At 45.3% G+C, this 22,620-nt stretch overlaps 1 protein-coding gene across 4 annotated transcripts in view; it reads left to right on the forward strand.

The window, feature by feature from the left end:
- The window catches only part of ARID5B (AT-rich interaction domain 5B), a 117,747-nt gene extending 98,916 nt beyond the window's left edge, over positions 1-18,831 (forward strand). For all 4 annotated transcript variants that reach the window (XM_039553625.1, XM_039553628.1, XM_039553624.1 and 1 more), the window contains 2 exons: positions 8,852-9,050; positions 12,953-18,831. In XM_039553625.1, coding sequence (XP_039409559.1) covers positions 8,852-9,050; positions 12,953-15,103 — 2,350 coding nt within the window. In that variant the 3' untranslated portion in view covers positions 15,104-18,831. The remainder of the gene's footprint in view (positions 1-8,851; positions 9,051-12,952) is intronic.
- Positions 18,832-22,620: the final 3,789 nt, after the last annotated feature.

Raw genomic sequence — 22,620 nt, forward strand, 5'->3', positions numbered from 1 at the left:
TTACAGATGATTACCAATATAAAAAGCATTAATGTTTTCCCATCATGGGGCTGTTGCTCTGTGCACGACTTGGACTGTACAGAGCTTATGAGGTGGTGTTGTTTTGGTCGTTACTTTCTTCATTTGTGCTCCTCTCATGCACTTACCTTTCACAATCACAGCCAGCTAGAGGCGTGTGTGGTTTGGTATGAGCTGATTCAGCCTGCACTGCTCCTGTGAAACTCTTACAGCCCTTGTCAGTACCCTACATCTCTCTCTTATCAAGAAACCCTCAGAAACGGCTACTTTTCTGTGAAACACTCTACTCCATGCCGTCTTCCCCTCATAATGCAGATGTGGTTTTCACATGCAGGGTTTGAGGTTTCTTTTCGCTTTTACACAAAACACATGATAGGCAGCTTTAACTTTCTGGCATGAGCAGTAGGCTGTATTTCTGCAGTGCTGATGATGTTGTTGTTAGGGATTTTTTGTAAATATTACATCACTGTCCCCCCCCCAGAAAAAAACCAAACAACCCAGCCTGCTAGTTCAGTGTGCAAGGTATAAAAAGTTCCCAATAAAATGCACTGAACAAAACAAAAATACTAGTAATTGCCTGTTGGGGCCTTTTTCTGTCTCCAAGTCTGTCTGTGATTCATCTTGGTTTCCTCCAGAGCAATTCCTGTGCACGAGCTGTGCACAAACATACATGCAATGGGGATTTGTGGTGTGCAGTGGCATGCAGTAACTCTCCTTGGCTTCTCTGGTGTCGCTGTTGGAAGGTGTCGTGGCAGGCATCTGGATGGTACCATGGACCAGTAGCTTCCTGCCCTCTTTGGGTGCTGCAGGAAGCTGGGCTCCCTTGGGGTCTCCAGCAAGGATGGACCCAGAGAACCCCATGGCCCGAGTTCTGCTCTTCAGCAGTGTGTCTTGTGTGCTGGCCCTCATGAGTTTACTAGCATTTTGAAAACCAGTCTGTCCTGGTCAGACCCAGCTGGAGAGGGGTTTATTAGGCCTTGTGCTCTCACAAAATTAAGGGGGCTGAGTGGGAAATTATTCTGCAGAGCCACAGCCACCTGGGACTTGAGGAGGACCAGGTAGGTGGGATGGGTTGTAGTTCTTCACAATGGGGCAGGGTGGCTGTGCCCATGCTTCGGACATTGACCTGCAGAGGGTTTTATTCTGGCTGTGAGTGTGGCCCCTGTGCACTTGCAGAGGACCCTGCACATCTGTCCCTTAACAGGGGACTGAACTTCAGGAGATGCAGTGTCTTGTACAGTGCAGAGCCCATTCTGCCATTTTTCTTTCTAAATCACCCACATAAAAATTATATATTATCGAAACACAAGACAGGTTGAAATAAGTCCCTTACACGGTTTCCCTTTAACAGCCGTAAAGTCTGTCTACCCTAAGGATATTGTGCAGTAATTCAATATGCAGGAGAGCCCTGTGTTCCATGCAAATGCTGTTTGGTTTTCTAAAGCGTTTGGATAACTTTCGTAACGTGTAAGCATTTCAGTAGAGTTTTGCAGGAAATAACAGCCAGTCTTTAGAGGGAACAAAAAGTGGGGGGCTAGTATAGCATCTACATGAAATTGCTTATGGTTATCTTTTTATACACATTGTAATTAATAGAAGGTTTTGATTTACGCTGTTAAGTGTGAAAACATCCCCAGGCAAAAATTAATCAAATGTTATGTCATGGTGTAAACTACAACTAGCTCTTTGTTTGACCCAAAAAAAACTTGCCAAGCAACAGTTTTCTCTCCTTGTTTTATTTTTGTCTTCACCCCACTTCCCTGCCCCCCCTCACACTTCAGCTACTCCCAGACTCCCAGAAAACTTCGCAAGTTGCAAATTGTCTCAATAGTTTTCCATCAAGCACAAATTTAAGCCTGAAGATAGATGAGGTGTCTCAGTTCTCTTTTTTTCCCTGGGTTTTTGGTTTGGTTTTTTTTTTTTTCTTTTTGATAAATAACAAGAGGTTTCTACTTATGATTTTCTGCCCTCAGGGCTTTATCATTAAGATTAAATAACTGTACTCTCAAGCATACCACTGAACAAACATCTTTTCAATTATGTGAATAACAGATGCTTTAACAAAGGAACTATTGAAAATTCAGAAAGCCTCCCCCCTCCCCAAAATTTAAAAAGTATCAGATGACAGAGGAATGTAATTGTTTACCATTAAAACAGATCCCTAGCTGTCCATTCAAAACATCTGAGAACATGCAGTTTTTTCAAAATTTCTGGGGTTTCAGCCTCAAAAACTTACTGGCCAGCACTGGAGTCAGCAGGAGTCCTTGAGTGCAAAGTGCTGGACAGTCAGGCTGCCTTTAAGTGCTTGCACGCAGATGATCTCTCTCCTGGTGCGGAATTGTTTTCCCACCTACATCCTTCCTTTCACCCAGGAGTTTGTCCTAGCAGAATTGGGGCATGCTGTGTGCTGCCCGGTGGGTTGTCAGCCAAGCAGAGAGGCCCTTGCCAGGCATGCCCACCATGCACACGTGCGTGGCACTTACTGGGTTCTGAGGCCCTGCAGTGCCCAGGGCTTTGGGGTCCCAGCACTCCAGCTCAGTGCTTGGAGCCGGTCAGTGTCACGCATGGTAATCTCATTTCTTGACATCCAGGAGTAGGGACAGACTTGACACAAGGGGACAAGCCCCTCTTCCTTGCTGGGAGCTGAGTTGTACCAGGAGGGTGCTGCACAGTGGGAGGTGCGCCATTCTCTTTTGCAGGAGCAGCACCAATGATGGAGAGTAACATCTTTTCCCTCAGATTGCCCAGTGCTGCTGGGAGTCTCCACCTCATACTTCAGGATTTTGTTAACATGAAAGAGAATGCCCCTAGTTTGTTCAGCTTTCTGCAATATAGATATGACTCAGAGCTCCCAGGGAGGGTCGGCAGGATTTTGGAGTCCTGCCAGGAGACCTGCACCCCACCGGCAATGCAAAATTGCATCTGTAAGCTTGTTCTGGGCATAGGGACCAAGCATTGCAGGCGCTCCATGGACCTACCAAACAAAATGCATGTCTGCCATGACTATGGCCAAACCAGAGTCTGGTAGTGGTTTTGGTAGAGTGACCTGGGGAAGCTGCTCTGTGCCCACCACCCTTCCTTTGGGTCTTTTCCTTGCAGTAAATCTGCACCAAAGGGAAAAGACTGGAGTTGCTCATCTCCCCCTGCTGAGCCCTAGGATCAGGAGTGCCTGAGCTTGCCTCACTGGGCTGTGCAGCTAAATCAACAGCTGTGTTTGTAATGTCACTAATTTCCAGTTTACTTAAAACAAAGTGTCTTTGAATTCTCTTAGAGCAGTGCCGTTCCCACCTTTCAGCAGTAAGCCATTCTCATTACCCACCAGCACTCCCAGTGGGCTGTGAGGAAAGTTGTTGTTGAAAGGATGAAAGAGCCATTTCTTTAAGGAAGGAAAGTTCTTTGGAAAGAAAATTGAACTCCAACATATTTTGTCTTTGCTGATAAAATACATGCCAGTTTTGTACTTCACACAAATGCAAATAAAACCATTGCTATTGTGTTCTGCACAAAAGCACGTGAGGCTTGCTTTCGTAACCCCTGCATTGTACAATGCAATCCGGGGAAATCAGACTTCAGGAACACACTGCTTCATTTCCTCAATGTACTTTATATTTCCACTTCGGAAAACCGGCTGAGACCTTAAAGTTTGGGTTATTCCTCTCCCGTCTTTGCTGGGAACGTGTTGCTGGTGCCCAGGAGAGCTGCCTCCTGCTCCTGGCTATCCCCACCAACTGATCGTTGTTGAAGGTTTCCCTCATTGTTTCCCTCACCTACACTGGACCAGTGCTCTAAGATTTATCCTTTTGAAAAGCAACAGGGTAAAGAAGACAAGACTTCTCTTGGGATCAGAGCTCAGGCATTCCTGCTGATCCCTTAAAACAGCTGAATGTTTTGCTGCTGACTTTCTAGGGGGAAAGAATCAGGTTTCTCTCACTGAGGTTACTCATAGGGACCCATTTGCACCACAGGGGCTGTCCCAGCCCTGCACTCAGACCCTCTGGCTGCAGGGGCTGCGGGCAGCTCTGCACGGCTGCTGTGAGGACGTCCTGGAGCAGATAGATGGGTGCCCTCTTGGACTGGAAAAAGCAGCTGTCTTGTCCCCCAGTCCTGGTAGTGCCTGCAGAGTGAGGAGCTGGAGCCACCATGGCCTTATTTGCTCAGGAGGAAAGCGTTTTCCAAATTCCTACCACTAAAGAGACCTATTGCCTGTCCCTTTTCAGCATTTTTGAAGCTCGAACAGCTTAATGTTCTCATGATTTACATTAGCATCTAATCCTTGCATAATCTCACTAATCCCTTGGCCCCAAGATATCCATTGGCAGTGAGTTCCACGGGTTAACTGATTGCTGTATTTATTTGGTGGAGCAAATTTAAATCATTTTCCATTCCTGTTGCAATTAGCCTCCTTAACCTGGCCAAGCATGAGAATGGGGCAACATCTCCCAAGGAATGGACTTTGGTATTTTAAATCCTTCCAAGATTATTCGTGTGGCTCAGAGGCTCCAGTGCATCCTATTTTGTGTTGGGCTTGGAGCCCTTGAGAAAGTACAATGATGTCAATGGGAGACATGCTGAAATACTTTATTCTGCCAGAAAGAAAACAAAAATAAACACTGAAACAGTGATACAAAAAAATATTGTAGGGGTTGTGCTGAGCTGCCTCCTTCTCTCGCATCACCCTGCGTGTCCTGGGCATATGGTTCCTCCCCAGCCCCAGAGCCCCGTCATATTCATGCACAGTAGGAAGAATTAAAGAGGAAACTGTCAGCCTTAACATTTAATTTCCTTCCTCTTTCTGGGCTGGTCAGATCCTTTGCATTATTGTAACTACTTTTTTTATCATGCCTATAAATAGATGTGCTCTCATGTGTCCTGTGAAGCAGTCAGGCCAAAAAAGACATTCATTCTGCATAATCAATACATGTAGTGGTTACTGGCTCAGATGAGATCTTGTATTGTTAGTTCTGTAGCTGGGAAAAAAATGTTGACTAATAAAGATTAAGGGCTTTTTTTTTTTTCTTTTTATGAAATGCTAATGATGAAGACATGTTTGATATACTGTGAAATACATTTCTCTAATGTGAAGTTTCTGCTTTTTGTTGGGAAAGAGATTTAGTCCCTGGAGGATTTTAGAATTTGTAAATATAAAATTATCTGCTTCAGTGTTTTTTAAAAAAAAGGTTGGCAGAAAGCCAGATTACTTACATTACTGTAATAGATTTGCTGACCTCTGACATCTGCCGCAGAGAAGTACATTGAATTTTTCATAATATCAGATGATGCAGATCTAAAAACTCAGTACACTGCACCATTATTTAATTCAGGACTTACTAAAGGAAAATCTTTTTTTGAGTAGCAGTTCATACGTGATTAAACTTAATATTGCCGATTGTAATAAATCAGGATTAGTATAGTACTGATTTGTTAATCTAACTTGTATTGATTTTAAGTTGTCTTTATTTTAAAAAAATAAAAAGAAAAAAGGAAAAAGACTGGCTTTTCACAGTGACTGAATTTAATAAGAAGCCCTGTGATAGCAAAGACTCCCCTACTGTTTCTGCTCTTGGCTGGAAAATGTTATTCTTGTATTATTCCAGGAAAAAAAAAAACCTCATGCTGCTAAAAATCTGCTGCCTGTGGAAAGATTTTTTTAATACACTAGTGCTTACATATTCTATTTATGTTAATTGACTTATAAATAATACATTTTATTAATCTTAATATTGGAATCTTGATCATGATAAAGACCCTTTTATTTGGTCTTCTCACAGGCTTTACAAGTAAATGTTCTTCAGACCACAAAATATTCCCTCTCTTTTTTTATGAATACTTTGATACTTCCCCCCCTGTCGGGAAGTACAGCCACAGTTCAAAGCAACTGAAAACATGGTTGTTGTTTCCAGCATATGATACATTCGAGGTATCTGGATCCAGTTTTTTGGACGTTGTCTTTACCTCTCTTTGCTCAAAGATTGATTAAATCTTACCTGCACTGCAAATATTTGACCCAAAAAAAAAAAAAAATCTCGTGCTGGTTTCAGACATGTCACATTCTGCTAAAGTATTTGGCTAACAGCAGATCGCATTCTTCCGGTGTTGGGCAATATTGACCTTAAATTGGCTAAGCCGGCTGCTTTCATGGCATGTGAGCCGGCTGCTTACATGTTCCGAGAGCTGTATTAGCTTTATTACTCCCGCGCTATAAAAACTTCTAATAATCAAATGATAAGATCATATCCTGTGGGTAATTGTGTTGTACCATGACAGGATAACTGAAAAAACATTCAGTGAAAATTGCAACCAACGGAAATCTCTACATGAAGCGGCAATTGCTGGTGTTGCTCAGCTCGGTGCTGCTCCCTGGGGTCTCACAGCCCGCGTTCCTGCCCGGCTCCTCGCCAGCCGCCCCCAAAAGCCACCTTGGCCTGCCCTCCTTTGAAACGAGGAGGGGAAAATCCTAGAACAAGCCATCCTTGTGTTTTGACTCAGTTTTACCTTAGTCATGCCGCCTCCCCGATACATGAAACATTTAATTCCAGATTTCCTGCCGCTGGCTCCAGGCCGCTGACCGGCTATGTGAAATGTATTTTTACTGCTGTCGGCCTGCCAACTGCTGAGCTCAGTGAAAAATAACTAAAATGAAAACCTTGTACTCCCACATGAACCCTTAAGATCAGAAAAGGAAATTTAAGCCACAGTTACTAATTAGCACCCAAGCTAATGAGTTCTGGTGAGGTGCAGAGGCAAGAGGAGGAGGAGTTTGAGTCCCGCGTTACCCTACAAGGCTCGGCGGAGAGCACGCGAGTGGTGATTAATCGCGTCGGCCCGGGCCTTGCTCCTGGCCCAGCTGTAGCCACCGGGTTAATCACTTGGCATCTTCCAAGGAAAGGCTCGTTCCTGGGGCTGGGAGCATCTCCATCTCCCATGAGGCACCGGACAGTGTCTGAAACCTTTACGGATGGAATATGTAGATTTTTAATGGGCGACACGTTCCCATGGAAACAAAACAAAGTCAAACACTCCCCTCGCAGTGCTAACAATTATTGTAATAAAAAGTGTTTTTATTAAAAGTGATTTTAAATATTTAACACATGGCAGAGTGGCCTTGGCACTGCCCTGTGTGAAACCCAACCTTGCCTCTAGTGAAGTCCAAAGTGCTTTGTGCAGCACAGGGAGGAATTCGGTGTTTTCACCAATATTTGCGCTTTGCGAATGAAATGTAGCAGCCTCAAGTATGAACAGGATTATTTTTTTCTCCTTCTGCTTAGTTATGCTTTTTATTATATAAACATTAACTGTAATATTACAGTGGGAAGCAGGTATTTGGCAACTACGTATTATTTTGCTAAGTTTGCATAGAGGGAGCAGTTTCCAGTTTTAGCAGCTGTAACATGTTTAAACTCAGTTTGTAATGGGATCTGAAGATGAATATTCCCTGTGGGCTCTGCTTAGCTTCATTACTGGAGCTCTGCCAAATTCAGGGCTAGAAAGTATTATTCACGCCTCTTTGCACATACCATGTCAGAGCATGCTCAGTTAATGAATTTTGTTTCTAATATAGCATAAATTAGGTTTATATTTTAACATAATTTATGTTGTATTTTATTAAAATGTAAAATATTATGATCACGAGCAATCTAATTTCTGTTCTCTTAAGCCCAAACTGTGTTTGAACATCTAAGTATGTAAATCAAAATTGCATGCTTAGAAACTGATTCTAGGATAACAAACGAATATCTGAACCAAAGAGGTTTCTGCCTTGGAGTCTTAGATTAAAGATAATTAAGGATTCCTGGTATTTGAGCAGATTTATGTTGTTTATAAGCAAAGTACATTTTCTTCGTAGAGTCAACTTGTCTTTTTTTTTTAACAAATTATGTTTGCTGTATTAAAGTTCATATTTTTAAAGTCTGAGTCTCGTATTAATCCCACAGTGAGTCATTAATCATACCAAAGTGCATTATAAAAACTTTAATCACTGAAGTTGAAACTGAGATTGTAATGCAATCCATCCCTTTTAATTATATCAGTTATTTTTCCTTTCAGATCAAGAACTGCAAAGGGAAAACAGAGAGATTAAAACTCGGTGTGTTTGATGCTTTCAGGGGAGGATGTTTTTTGTTTGTGTTTCTTCCTTGTGTTTTTAAAGCGATTTCGTGCACTTTGTGGCAGACAGTTCCACAGTGAAGAATTCCTTCATTTTTAACTCTTCTCCTCTCCCCTTCTTCCTTAAAAAAGGCTCCCTGGCAGAGGCAGGGAGCATGGTGACTGTCACTACATGGGTGCCTTGCACGGTGGTGCTGGGCTGGTGCTGGTGACGGTGAGGCGGGTGCTGTGCCCACCCCTGTAGGGTTCCTGCTGGCTCCTCCCACGTTCCTGGCACTGCCCTTCCACTCATCGGAACCACCAGCCTGGAAATTGTGTAGCTGTTATTGAGTTGGCTGTGGCTTTGTAGGTGTTTTCCTGGAGTTTGCTGCATGCTGTTAAATTCAGGGAGGGAAAATAAAAATAAATGGTGGATTTTTTTTAAAATCAGTCTGAAACATAATGGCTGATATTCTCATCTGGTACAAATTGGTGTAGCCACACAAACCACTGCAGAGTTACTGACAGCTGATCCACACCAACTCCAACTCCACTGAATTTATGCCACATGATAATCTTGCCAAATAAATTGATTTCTTATACTTGGATTTATAGATGTAGAGTTTAAACTGTTGCTTTTGTGGCATGGAAGAAAATGGATTTGTTAAGTAAACTGCTCATAGTAGATACACTTTTTTTTCTTTGCTAGAACAGCAAAACCTGATCAATTATTTGTTCCTTAATCCCCTAGATTAATCCTGCCATATGAAAGATTTATTAAAGGAGAGGAAGATAAGCCACTGCCTCCAGTGAAACCTCGAAAACAGGATAACAGTTCCCAGGAGGGTGAAGCAAAAACAAAAGTGTCTGGAACAAAACGCATCAAAAATGAAAACCAAAAGAGCAAGAAGGAAAAAGATAATTCACAGAAACCCCAAGATGCATCTGAGGTCGGTTGCTTCCCTGCTTTTCAGTTTTTCAATTAAAAATGCACAGTTTTAATCACATGAAATCCAGTGATAAAATATATGATTTAGACTGGAGAATTCCAACCAGTTGGCCTTTTAGTTTGCTCAGCAATGGAAATTCAGCTGTTGTGATACTGTCTGTGCTGGGATTTTTCTGGGCCGTGAATGGCAGCCAGTTTGCTCCATATTGCACAGCAGGGATGGCAGAGGACCAAGTGCTGGATCTGACTAGTACCAGTTCTGCTCATTGTATTATACAGTGGTCACCACTAACAGATCAGCAGCTGCCAAAGGGAAACCACACAACTACCACAGTTATTTCCTAATCTAAGTATAGGGTGCGGGAACCTCTAATATTGTTGATAATACTGTGGTAACTGTTGGACACAGCTGAGTTTTATAATGGTAACCTCTGGATCAGCCTCCTGTGCTCACAGATGTATGCATGACTGTCAGAAAACATATTACTCCCTAGGATTTTTATTATATTATACTAAGTTTCTTTTTGAACTAAAAGGTCTCATTTTGAGGAAACTAACTTCCAAGCCCTGACATTGACTTCCCTCTCTCAAGCAGCAGATGGCTTTCAGCTGAGGTTCCTATTCAGACATAATAGGTTCCTATCACATCACGCTGCTTTACATGGGCAGGCCCCAGTTTCCACATAGAGCCATGTTACTTGCAGGCATAGGACAGCCCTCAGGGAAGAGATTTTATGTTCACAGCACAGGGTAAGATAGATGGTAGAATTCATATTTGTCTGCAAATAAGTGTAAATTTCAAGTGTTGTTAAGTGATACAAAATCAGCGGGGTTTTTGCCACACTGTTACTTAAGCACGTTCCTTTGCACATCCTGCCCACTCTCTCCTGTGCCCTGCTTGCACTCTGTGTGAAGGAGATGGTGAAGCTCCTCACACACAACCCCTGCAAAACATGTTGCTTTTCCTGTCTCAGTCTGCCAGATCACAGCAGCCTTCAAGGCGTTGTAGTGAAAGTAAGTATTTAAAGAATGTCGAAACACATGATGTGCCCAGCAGACTATGGCTGCTCCCTTGACTTCATTGCGTCTGGCAGGTACAGAAGTCCTGTTTCTAAACTTGTTTGGAAACTTTATTGAGTCAACTATCAACAATCCTCCTCCTCGTTGTTTTAAAAAAACAGTGCAGGACCTGTAAACAAAGATGCCTCTAAGACTCCATGTACCCAGTTTTGAGAACAGAAAAGTTTGGGTTTCATGTCCTGCTACCTCTTTAAGTTGTGCTTACGAGGACAATTTAATCTCCCATGCAAAGAAGAATTTGTGTTTTAAATGGCCTTGATCAACAGTACCATTAATATCTAATTTAAGAGCAATCTCCAGAGAGACTTTTTTTCTCTGACATTGTACTTTTAAAGTAGGGGGAGCCCTGTTTGGATAAAATGAAAAAAAAAAACACATGGAGAGGAGAGTGCGCACAAACATGCTTCAGTCACTGGAAGGTTACAGGACAAATTGCCCAAAGCCAGGAGAAGTGAAGTGAAAGCTTGTGCTCCCTCTTCCCTTGTCATTCCTTCATCCCCGGTTATTTATTGAGGGTCTTGGATCAGAAAGATACATTACACACTATCTGTACTGCTGCTACTAAGCCCAACATAACAAGTCAGCAACAGAGCAACAGCCTTACTTTGAATTTCCTTGCTTTTGTTGTTCCCTATCTCAAACTTCCTGCTGTTTAAACTGAAGTTATTTTTGTATGGTTTGCAGGAAGAGTTCCTAAGCTGTGCTTATCGGAAATGTAGGGAGCCTAGACGAGACAATAAAAATGTACAATTACAGCAGTTCCCTATTGTAAAATGGTAGCTTTTATAGCAAAATTATTATTTCCTCCCTGACTGGGGAGGAAGACGTGTCCTGTCCCTATTTGATCAGGGTGGGCCATTAAGGACCTTAACCTCCACGTCAGTCACCATGTGAGTCGGTGATCACACAAAGCTTGAGCAGTGAAGGGGCTGCAGGGTGGATGCTTCACCTCCAGAACTCATCTGTGCTTTGCCATATGGAGGGCTCAATGCCCAGGATGTGGCGCTTAACAAGGGTAGCAGGCAGGAGATGTTCAGCTCCTTTGGGTGGAGCAAAATCCAGGTCTGCTGGAGCCAGGCAAAAGGTTGCTTGTCTCTCGCACCGCAGCCATGCCCTGGCAGTGCAGCCCCATTCCTGAGGCCTCATCCAGGCACAGCAGTGATGGGGTATTGCTCTGAGGGAGAGCCCTATGGCCACCACATAAATGTGTAGGCACGTCCCCATCCAGGCCACCGCTTAAGTCATTTCTTCATGTGGCCTGGAAGCTGTGAGCTGGAAAAGCATAATCCAGTTACAAATGTGTGGTCCTCTCAATTTCATGTTCAACTCATGCACCATTAGAAGTATGCAGGGAGAGAATATAACTTTAATTTATTAGGATTGCATTTGCCTTTGTGCTCTTCACTGTTTTCCTTCCATCACAATGACATTGTCAGTGTAACAAGACACCAGACAAAATGCTATTAGCCTTAGACTGCACATTTCCTCACAATAGCTGAAACTTCAATCAAAGTATTGCTTAACAGAAACAAAGAGCAGAATGTACAGTTATTAAATATGATTCTCTTTTTTTTCTCCTCCTTGCTTTGCTCATCTGTCTGGTATTTGCCTGTAATTTTATAAGCTCGAGAGACTAGCGATGGTTCTTTGTAAAGGACCTAATGATGGTATTTGGCTGCAAAAGAGAGCTATGAGTTTAAAAAGAAGAAGTTAGGATGACTAACAGACACTGTAACTAATAGGCCAACCAAACAGACAGGAATATTTAAAAGCAGCTGTGAAGAAATAAATCTCTGAGAGGGTTAGATTCGTTAGACCATCTCCGATTCCCTGCTCCTGCGACAGACCATAAAGCAGAATTTAGATGATAACTTTCTCGATGCATCTTATCCTTACAGTGAAGGAAGAAAGAAAACAATAATAATAAAGGAGTCGCACAATGCTGCTGGTTTATGACTGTCTTCTACCACAACATGTCAGAGGAGAGTGACAGCAGTTTTGAAAAGGGCTGTCAGTCAGCTCGATCGCAGATGGGATGCTCTGGTGACCTCTGTGGGTCACAGTTCAGCCGGCTACATAATGGGATGAATAGTGTGAATTGTGCACACAAGCTGTATTAATGGGGGAGCAGAACGAGCCACGGTCCCATTGACGAGAACATACAAAAGCCATGTTTGTAATAGCAGGCACACACACTTACTGAATGTTGACAACTTCATTTTAATCCGGTAATAAAAAAATGTGTGTCCTAGTTAAGCTGTGGCAGTGATTTGCTGCCTACAATAGGGTTTTCTAGTATGCCATTTCTATCATTTTCACACTTTAATGCAGAACTGGGTGTGAATGATCTCCTGTGTGATTACTGAATTTTAAGATAGCTATGCTGGAGAGACTTTAGAGAAGGGAAAGCATAGGAATAGTGCGTTTTTCTTAGGTGAAGTTGGCTAGCAGGAGAAATTTCTATAGCCTTACTGTTTGTGTCATGAAATCTGCTCTTCTGCATTTGCCTAACTAACTTTGAAAGAGTATATAACCTCAGCATTTAGCTATCTGATCAAGCCACCAGTGCCTCTCATCAGGTTACAAACATCTGCTGTTTTGAAATGCTTTATTGCGACTCTGACAGGGATGGTGTATTTTGTAATATTTCCAGGAGACACTTCTCTTTGTTTGAGCCCAGTACCTGATGTTAGAGCCTTCACGTGCCAGCAAGGTGGTTGGCAAGTCCTTCCCTAAAAGTAGCTGTGTACTGTGCATAACCTTACAGACAGACTGCTGGAACATGCTGCATTCTTACTACTGTCTGTTGAATCATTTCATTAGGTTTCATCAGAACAAGAGAAGGATCAAGAATCAGCAGACCAGAAAAACTTCCCTGAACACCCGACAGTGGGAGAGATGAAACAACCTGTGCAAGGCCCTCCATCTCTTTCGCCAGAGACAGCTCGGACACTGCCTCTGGAAAAGACAGATGTGACAGAAAACAACACCAACAGTGAGAAAGCCAAGGAGGAGGTTCAGCACTCGTCCTCTTTCTCAAGTATATCCATGTCCCCAGAAGAAGACACTGTGCTGGATGCCACTGTCACAAAACGATTACATCCCCCAGCAGATGCCCTGGAAGACACAAAGCCTGAACAAAGACTACACAAAGCTTTTACTGACAACCTAGAAAGTGAACCTCCAGAAATGCCCTTCACAGCTTTCCCAGTTCATCTGCCCACTCAGAGCGACATGGAAGATGAGAAGCTGCCAGAGATGGCCGATTACATCGCAAACTGCACGGTGAAAGTGGACCAGCTGGGAAACGAAGATATCCACAACGCACTAAAGCAAACGCCCAAAGTACTGGTGGTGCAGAACTTCGACATGTTCAAGGAAAAGGAGCTGCCCGGGTCCGTGAACGATGACTCCACTTTCAGTTACACACCGCTGCTGTACTCAAAAGGTAATCCAGGTATCATGTCACCCCTGGCAAAGAAGAAGCTGCTGTCACAGGTCAGCGGGGCTGCGCTCTCATGTAACTATCCTTACGGTTCTCCTCCACCTTTGATCAGCAAAAAGAAACTCAACAGCAGAGATGAACTGTCCTCAGGCATATCGCAAGGTCCCCATGCCCCTAATTCTGATCCTGTAGCAATTAATAGGCCCTCAGTCATACAACATGTACAGAGTTTTAAAACGAAGGAAGAAAGGAAGTCAATTAATGATGTTTTTAAACACGACATGCTAAGTAAACCGGATCCTCAGCGCTGTGATTTTTCAAAACATCACCTCAGTTCTCTTGCCGAGTCGTACCTACCGAAGTCGGATATCCAAGACTGCAAAGATAAAATGAGTGAGAAAAGGGCACTGCAGCACTCCCATGTGCCCACTTTCTTGGCAGATTTCTATTCATCACCTCATCTGCACAGCCTTTATAGGCACACAGAACACCACCTTAATAATGAACAGACATCAAAGTACCTCCCCCGGGACATGTTCAGAGAGTCTGAAAATACTTCTACTTTTACTCAACACAAACACCAAGAAAAACTAAGTTTAAATTATCGCCCATCTTTGCATCAGCAAGAAAAAAAGGCAACAGTGGAGACTTCTTCAGATGATCAGCCAACAGATTTGAGTCTTCCAAAGAGCATACACAAACAGACTGCAAAGGCTCCGGGCTCCAGCCTCCCTCACTCATCCATGGCCCAGCAAGAATGCAAAGGTATCTCCCCATTCCAGGCTGGAAGCAGCCAGGCGGTGAGCCTAGACTGTAACCCCAAAGCTTGCCGTGTGTCCCCCATGGCCATGACAGCCCCGAAAAAACACAGCGAGTTGCTCCATAGGTCTGGGAAGCAGCAGGCCCAGAGGCTGGAGAACCTGAGGAAGATGGAGGGGATGGTGCATCCTATCATCAGCCGCAGAATGAGCCCTCAGAACGTGGGGGCTGCCCGGCCTCTGAAACGGAGCCTGGAGGATTTGGACAAAGTCATTTCTGAAAAAAAGCTCCGAGCTGTCTCTCCTATACACTTACCAAAGGAGACTCCAGCGAAAGACAAGGTTCCCGACCCAGAGGGGGAAGGCAGCAAGTCAGTGCATGGTCTCCACTCTGGCAGCATGCTGGAAAGCCACAAATTTCCCCTGTCAGCCCCCATCTTCCCAGGCTTGTATCCGGGAAGCCTGTGCACAGGGCTGAACAATCGCCTCCCACCCGGGTATTCTCATCCCCTGCAGTACTTGAAAAATCAGACCGTGCTATCCCCACTCATGCAGCCTTTGGCTCTTCACTCCTTCATGGTGCAGAGACAATTCCTCACGTCCCCTGCAAACTCCCAGCAACTGTACAGACACTTAGCTGCAGCAACACCTGTAGGAAGTTCCTACGGTGACCTTTTGCATAACAGCATTTATCCTTTAGCTGCTATAAACCCTCAAGCTGCGTTCCCACCTTCCCAGCTATCCTCTGTACATCCCAGCACAAAACTGTAAACCCCCTCGCTCACAAAAAAAAGGTCTGAGGAGAAAAGTTCAGTTAGCAACATTCCTCCCCCTGTGACGATGTCTCGCAGATTTAGCAATCTGTATTTTTGTCAACCAGGATGCAGTCGTATCCCGCCTAGAGGAGCACCTCGGAGTCTGATGGAGACAGGACTGCTTCTTTAATTCTGGCTCCCACATCAGCCCCCTCACCCCTTATCCCTGCCCTTGCAAAAAAGAAAACCAAACCAAAAAAAAAAAAAAAGAGAGAAAAAAAAACACAGGAAAAAAAAAGAAAAAAATAGTTGGATTTTGCATATGTGTTTTCTGAAAGGACTTGAACATGGTAAGAGCAGATGTTCAAAGGGAGCCTGTGGAAACACAGGCCCAGTCCTGAGCTCACTGAAACCCTGGTGAGGGCTGCATTTGCCTTTCGCTGAGCCAAGGACCGGATGCCGTGCATTGTTGCAAATGAGTCAAGGACTTCAGATGAACCTGGAAAGGAGAAGTGCACCAAGAATCTGTACAATCAGTGGATGTGCTTTTTTGGGTAACTTTTCCTGACTTTAAAGATTCGATCAATGCAATGTATAGTAAAACGGCAATAGATTTTTTCATTTTAACACTATTAGAACAGAATGGTAAACACTGTTTAATTTGACTGTACATATCCACTTCGTAAACTACCAGTGTCACATTTGGTCACAATAATTTATATAGTTTCGTTTGTCCAGTATATTCTGTGCTCTTTATGTTTGTTTTTTTTTGTTTTGGGTTCTTTTTTTTTTAAATTAAACAGTATCATTTTATCTGCAACTTTTTTAAAGGCTGTGGCTGTCCTAATTTCTTTTTTATTACGTGTTTGTAATTTTTCCAGTTTCTTTATACTTTTGAGCAGCGTTTTTGTTTTGTTTTTGTGGTAACGTTTACTGTTTACAAACTGAAGCAACTGGTTCAGATTAATCTTAATGGTTATAAACATACTGTAGGTGATGTTATGGTGCAAGGATGCGAACAAGGTTCCTTTCCCCACGGCCCACCCCTGTGAGGTGCTGAGCACCTCTTGCCCTCCTCCCATTGTTGTGATGGCTCCTACGCCGCTTCTCCCCACCCACCGAGCTTTGCTTTCCTGTATCGTGGTCTGTGAATTTGTCGAGCGTTGTACTTAATCTTATCTAGGCTGTGAAACCCTCCTGCCTACCAGAGAAATGGTCTAGAAAACAAAACCTCCCTAATAAGCTGCTGGATGACAAAGGAGTGCAGAAAACGGATTTGTGTTTTGTGAGAATGTTGAGAATTTCAGAAGTTGTGAGAGGAGCCAGTGTGGATTTGAATCAGAGGCTCACAGGTTGGGTCCTGTGCCTCATGATGGGTAGGGGGTTCCGTGCAGTGGTCGGGATGGTCCTTCCACACTCCTACAGGGATCTCGGCTTCTCCCTGGGCATCCTTTTGCAGGGGGAAAGCCCAGGCATGGAGAGGCTGGATTTTCCTGATGAAAGAGCTTCCCTGTGGGTGTATGTTCACTTTGCAGGACGTCACCACCATGCAGCTGAGCACAGACATTGATAAAGCGAAGTGTCACTTGGAGGCTTTATGCAATGTGAAAATTGGTTGTGGTTCAAACGATCTCAGTTACTGTTCAAAGACAGCGTACTCGATATGAAAAGAAAAAAACAGAAACTACTAAGAAACACTTTGCATGCTAGGCATGTCATTAAATTTTCCCATGATATGAAGCCAAATACAATATATAATGTATCATACTTAATATCCAAAGGTGGAAACCAGAATAGTATACTCGTCTACTGTTAAAAATCCAGCTTCTTCAATTAAATACTTTATATTCCTGTGGTAAAACTATATTTAATTGATTGATAAACAGACTAGTAGAACTTGGAACATGAATGTGCCAGTGCAGAGTATCCTACTGCTCCACAAGTCATACAGGAAACAGAACCGCAGGCTCATCCAGGCAGAGGCCACAGTGTGGAGGACATCTCTAGTAAAGTTGCACTAGATTTGAATCACATAAGAATCAGGGGTTTGGGGACAGGGGGGAGGAGGGCGGGGGGAAAAGGGGTAGAGAATATAAAAATCTACAGCAAACACAGAAGCTTGTCGTGTGTTTGGCAAAGCAAATGTTTCTCCTTGTTTTGGTTGTGTGTTCTGGAGCTGTGCATTTGTTTATGCAAAGTGTCCAATGTCCTTTTGGTTACGTCCTGTTGGAGTTTGCTGGTAGGCTTTTTGGAGCCATGCTGAGGCAGCACAGGGCTGGGGGACAGGGAGAGCGGAGGAGGGCTCCTCGCTTGCCCCATGAGGAGACTGGCCACTGCCGGGTGGGGAAGCTCATAATATACTGGGCAAAACATCAGGGCTGAGGAAAAGAAATGGTGGCATAAACCCCCAATAGAAGCGATGCATTATTTGTTTAAGAACTCTTTTAACAGAAATCTTGGAAATCTTTCAACAGACTGTTGAATTCTTCATTGGCTGAAAAGTCGTCTTTTTTTTTTTTTTCTCAGTGTCTTAAATGGGGCTTTGTTTGCATTGTTTGAGTTCAAGGGGCCTTATTATTGAATGAAATTGCACAAGCCTTTCTTTGTGCAATCAGACCATTGTTATTGGTAGGTTTGTAAAGGAAACTGCAGAATCTAATTGCCAATAGAGTCATAAATCTATTTGCTAGGAGCCAGTTCCAAGAAATGTTGCAATTCAAACGCACTATGTCCAGGATGCATTAGGGATGCTAAAGGTTGAGAGATCCAAAGGAAAAGGCCCAGCAGCAAACGGCTCGTGTGTAGCTTCTGGCCACACTCTGTGCCAGGCCTCACCAAGCACACGGGAAATAGGGCCTGATTCCCAGTGTGATCGTGCCCCTGGCCAGGTGGGGTGGGAGCAGGCCAGCAGTTTGCAGCAGGTCTGTCGTGGCTGCGAGCTGGCCTGGTGCAAAGAGCTTGCCCAGTGGATTCGTGCCTGGGAAGTAGTTTGTCCCAGTAGCAGAGAAGGTGGCTTGGCAGCAGCTGGAGCTCAAGCAGGGCACAAGTGCTGTGCTGCCTCTGCCAGCACCTCTGCCCCGTTTGGGGAGACGTGGGGCTGCCGGCTCCAGAGACCACAATGGGGGTCCCTTGCCCCCACCGCCTGCTCGCTTCCTTTGCAGCGATCAGTGAGGTCGCATCTGGTCCAGTTTTGCGATTGTGGTGATTTTGATGAGCAGTGGGACTTCCTGCACTGGCGTGAGGCGGGTGGCACTGGCAGCGCTGCCACGAGCGCTGTTTGCTGTACATGTGGTTGATATTTCGTTAGTTCTCTTCCTCCTCCTCCCCTCTCCCCCCAGCCCCACAGTTTTAAATACGTTCTAATAATGGCAGCATAATCTACTAGCTGTTTATACTTTTTTAACTTTCTTTTGTTGTAAATATTGTATACTTTTTGTGATTCAAGTTATGTAGCCTATATGCTCTGTAAGGTGATGATTTGTATATATAAAAATGGCCCAGTAATATTATATAGTTTCCCATTTAAAAGGTTATTGAGTAACCTTTGCGTTAGTTTAAACACTACCAGAAATAAAGCTGAGCCAACTATAAACACTCAATTTTTGTATGTTTTCCAAATTGTACTTATTAATGCTTTTGATACTGTATTATGTGCCAATAGTTTCCCAATCACATAGCAGGCAAAAGATATTTTGTACTTTTTGATCCACTGTAATATTTAATAAAAAATGTTACTATCTGTTCCCTTTTGTGTTTGATTAATAATTCTGTAAACAGCCCTTATCGCATTGGATTACATATTATCCCATCCGACCTTTCAGCCCTCTTATATTGGCTTTTCTAGAGAAAGTATCTCCTCCTGCAAATGATTAAAGAAATGGAAGTTTGCAATTTTCTCAAGGAGGGAGAGACAAGATCTTCAGTCAGTGCCCCTCTATTTTTGCAGTGTGCTGGCATTAATGTGTGGCTGTGATCATGCTGACTATAGGAATAGCTTTTGAGAGGATTACTTCCATGCTTAGCCAGTGGCTCCAGTACCAAATTTGCTCCATTTGCATCTCAGAGTAGGATTTTTTCTACCAGTACTGCAGGCTTGAGCTGGGATCTGAAGATCGCCCCCTCTTCTTCCCAGCTCACACTTGGGCAAGGTTCTGGAGTCCTGGAGTTAGATGCTCACTGGTAATTTCGCTGATGATGCTGGGTCCAAAGAGCCCCCATAAATCTGGGAGCCCTTTGAGAACACATTAGCACAACAAATGCTGTTACGCTCCTGGTCTCCATACGTGGGAAAATCATTTGGGTGTGTGTAGGTCAGGCCTGGGTACTCCCCTTGCCCAGAACAGCTCAGCAGCAGGACAGGAATGCCCAGTAGCCAGCTGCTAATCCCACATAGTTGCTTAACTCCGTGGTTCTGGGGCAGGTATGCAGCAGGGAAGTTTCCCTCCCCCATCCCTGGTGGTCCAGGATCTGAGGCCGTGAATGGTCGTGGAGGCTGCTACGGCTTTGTGCTTTCTCCCTGTGCTGGGTGCATGGCCAGGCAAGCACAGAGCACTTTCACAGCACTGTTCGATGAGGCTTTCAAATACATGCTGTGGTCTCAAAAACAACCATTTCCTCCTCTGTGTGCTGTGAAATAGCAGCTTGAGGAGGAGAGCCAGCCACTGGGCATGTGTGAAGGATGCAGCACTGTTGAATCATAGAATCAGAATATGCTGAGTGGGAAGGGACCCGTCAGAATCATTAAGTCCAGATCCTGGCCCTGTGCAGGGCACCGCAAGAGTCACACCCTGTGCCTGTGAGCATTGTCCAAACACCATGAACTCTGACTTGGTGCTGTGGTCACTTCCTATATGTGAAGCAATGGGGGGAGAAGATGGGGCCTTGTAGCGAACCTTTTTCCCCATCCACTTCTGTCTTTGCCAAGCTGAGGCATCTTCTTTTTTTTATGGTGAAAATGCAGCCAGCCGGTGAACACCTGAAAGAGGTGAGGGAAATGCGGACACGTGGATGCTGGCCTTTGCAGGAGATGCTGAGATGGCCAAGGCAACTGGGTTTCCAGCACCATGCTTGCTTCCTTGGGTTTTTTAGCCCTTCCTAGTTTGTGGATTAACATATGCCAGCACTGCCTGTTCCTGCTGTGCCAGGCATGCCTGTTGGGCTGCCCTATCCACTCCTCAGAGTGTGGCCAGGAAGAAGACCCCAGGAGCAGCACCCTGGAGTTTTTCATACCCAGATCAGCCTGGCCTGTGAGTGGCACTGAGGCACAGCAGACTCCAATAGCTGGGCTGGGCACTTCCCAGTGAGTTTGCTGGGGGTCACTTGGGGGTCAGTGCACCCACAGCTGGGCAAGCAGCAGAGCACAGTAGTCCCTGCAGGATTCCCCTGCCCTGGATGGATCTCAGGGAAAGTGGCTCATCAGCAGCTGCATTACCTGGCAGCCTTTTGGGGCCAATCATAATCTCATGGTGATGCCAGCCTGTTGGGAATGGGGCCCTTCCTCTGTCTCTCTGCCTCACCAGCAGTGTCTCTGCTCCATAAAATTTCAGGAGCGTTTTTTAGCAAAGTTTCTGCTGCTAGGAGGAGCTGATCACACACAGACATCACTGCTAATCCTCAGTGGCACTGTAATTGCTCTCAGAAATTCAGTGCTCACCCACAGGCTTTCCAGGAATATCAGACACCTTTTGCTCTTCCCAAAGCAAAAACAATAAAGCCTGTATGTTTGCCTTCCCAAATTCGGGCACACTCACAACTGAAGTGCTATGGGTATATATCGCCTCTGCAGCTGAAGAGAAACATGGGAGGATTGGGTGGCCTTGAGGAAAACAAAAGGAGTGGCCCCCAAAGCATCCCCAGTCTGCCTGGACCTGTAGCTGCTAAGGGTTTGTATTCCTGCAGGAGAAAGCTGTGTCTGTGGCCAGGCGGCATCCCCTGCTGCCCCCTGTGCAGGTGCTGCGTGTCCAGCGAGGAAGCAGGGATACAGCTTAATCTGTGCTTTCATTTAGCTTTTCAATTTGTCCTTTACGGGATTAAAGAAGAGTATTCACGATGTCAGATGCTCCATCTAGTGCTCACCTGAGGAACGAGCCCCCCAGGTCGCAGGCCAAGCCTGGGACCAGAGGTGCCCTGTCGTGGTTGTTTGGGCATTGGGGATGGGACCCTCCACAAGAGCCAGGAGACTGGGGACGAACATGCCCAAAACTGGGTTAGACAAATTCATGAAGACTTTCGCGGCTGCTGAAAAAGCAGTAGTTTGAGTAAAAGTACTGCGTTCAGGAGACCCACAAGTCCTGAGTGGTGGCAGCTGTGAAGACCTGCCTGTGCTTGCCAGGGTGAGGGGTGCCTGTGGGGCCAGCACGTGTGCCCTATCCTTGGGTGCTGCACCATAACATGGGCACAAAAATCCTGGTAGCTCCCTCCTGCTGCTGCTGCTCCTGGGGACGGAGCAGCTCAACAGCTGCTTGGTTTTGGTGATGAGCATAGAAGCATTTAACAAATTGTCTTGGGTGTGAGGGCTGCTCTTCTGGGAAATTAGGTGGCTGAGGATGCCGGGCTTATGAGGGGCTACTTTAATAAAGGAAGAAAGAGGGGGGAAACCCACTGAACTTGCAAATGTTGCTCAGTTTGCTCTGCAATTTAGTCAGGACAGGAAAAAAAACCCACCCCACCCATAGTTGAGGCAGTCCCCATCCCCTCCTCTGCTGCAGGCCATGCCCCAAGGCATGTGAGATGCCATCCCGTGAGGGGCTGCCATGCCATGACTGGACCCTGTGAGGGGCCGCCATGCTGTGAGGGGATCCTGTAAGGGGCTGCCATGCTGTGAGGGGATCCCGTGAGGGGCTGCCATGCTGTGAGGGGCTGATGTGAGGGGCTGCCATGCTGTGAGGGGCTGATGTGGCATGAGGTGATCCCGTGAGGGGCTGCCATGCTGTGAGGGGCTGATGTGGCATGAGGTGATTCCATGAGGGGCTGCCATGCTGTGAGGGGCTGATGTGGCATGAGGTGATTCCGTGAGGGGCTGCCATGCTGCGAAGGGCTGCCATGAGGGGCTGCCATGCCATGAGGGGCTGCCATGAGGGGCTGCCATGCTGTGAGGGCCTGCCAGGCCGTGAGGGGCTGCCGTGAGGGGATGCTGTGAGGGGCTGCCATTCCATGAGGTGATCCATGAGCGGCTGCCATGCTGTGAGGGTATGCTGTGCCATGAGGTGATCCTGTGAGAGGCTGCCATGGCGTGAGGGGCTGCCATGCTGCAAGGAGCTGCTGTGAGGGCACTGCTATGCCATGGCATAGCAGTATGCTAGGCTGCAATGCAATGGAGCAAAACTTCCCATCTTGCACAAGCTGGTGAGAGCTGCTCTTTAGCCATTTTGGTGCCAAAATTGTTTGTTTGTTGAAACAGGTGTCTCATGACCTCCAGGGGCTTGGGCACACTGGAAATGGCCCCCCCTCCCCATGCTGGGAGACACCAGAGGGCTGAGGAGCAGCCCAAGTTTATTTTGGGGCCACCATACAGAGGTGCGGGAGCTGCAGTGT

Source organism: Corvus cornix, chromosome 6, assembly GCF_000738735.6.
Source record: "Corvus cornix cornix isolate S_Up_H32 chromosome 6, ASM73873v5, whole genome shotgun sequence".
Taxonomy (NCBI): domain Eukaryota; kingdom Metazoa; phylum Chordata; class Aves; order Passeriformes; family Corvidae; genus Corvus; species Corvus cornix.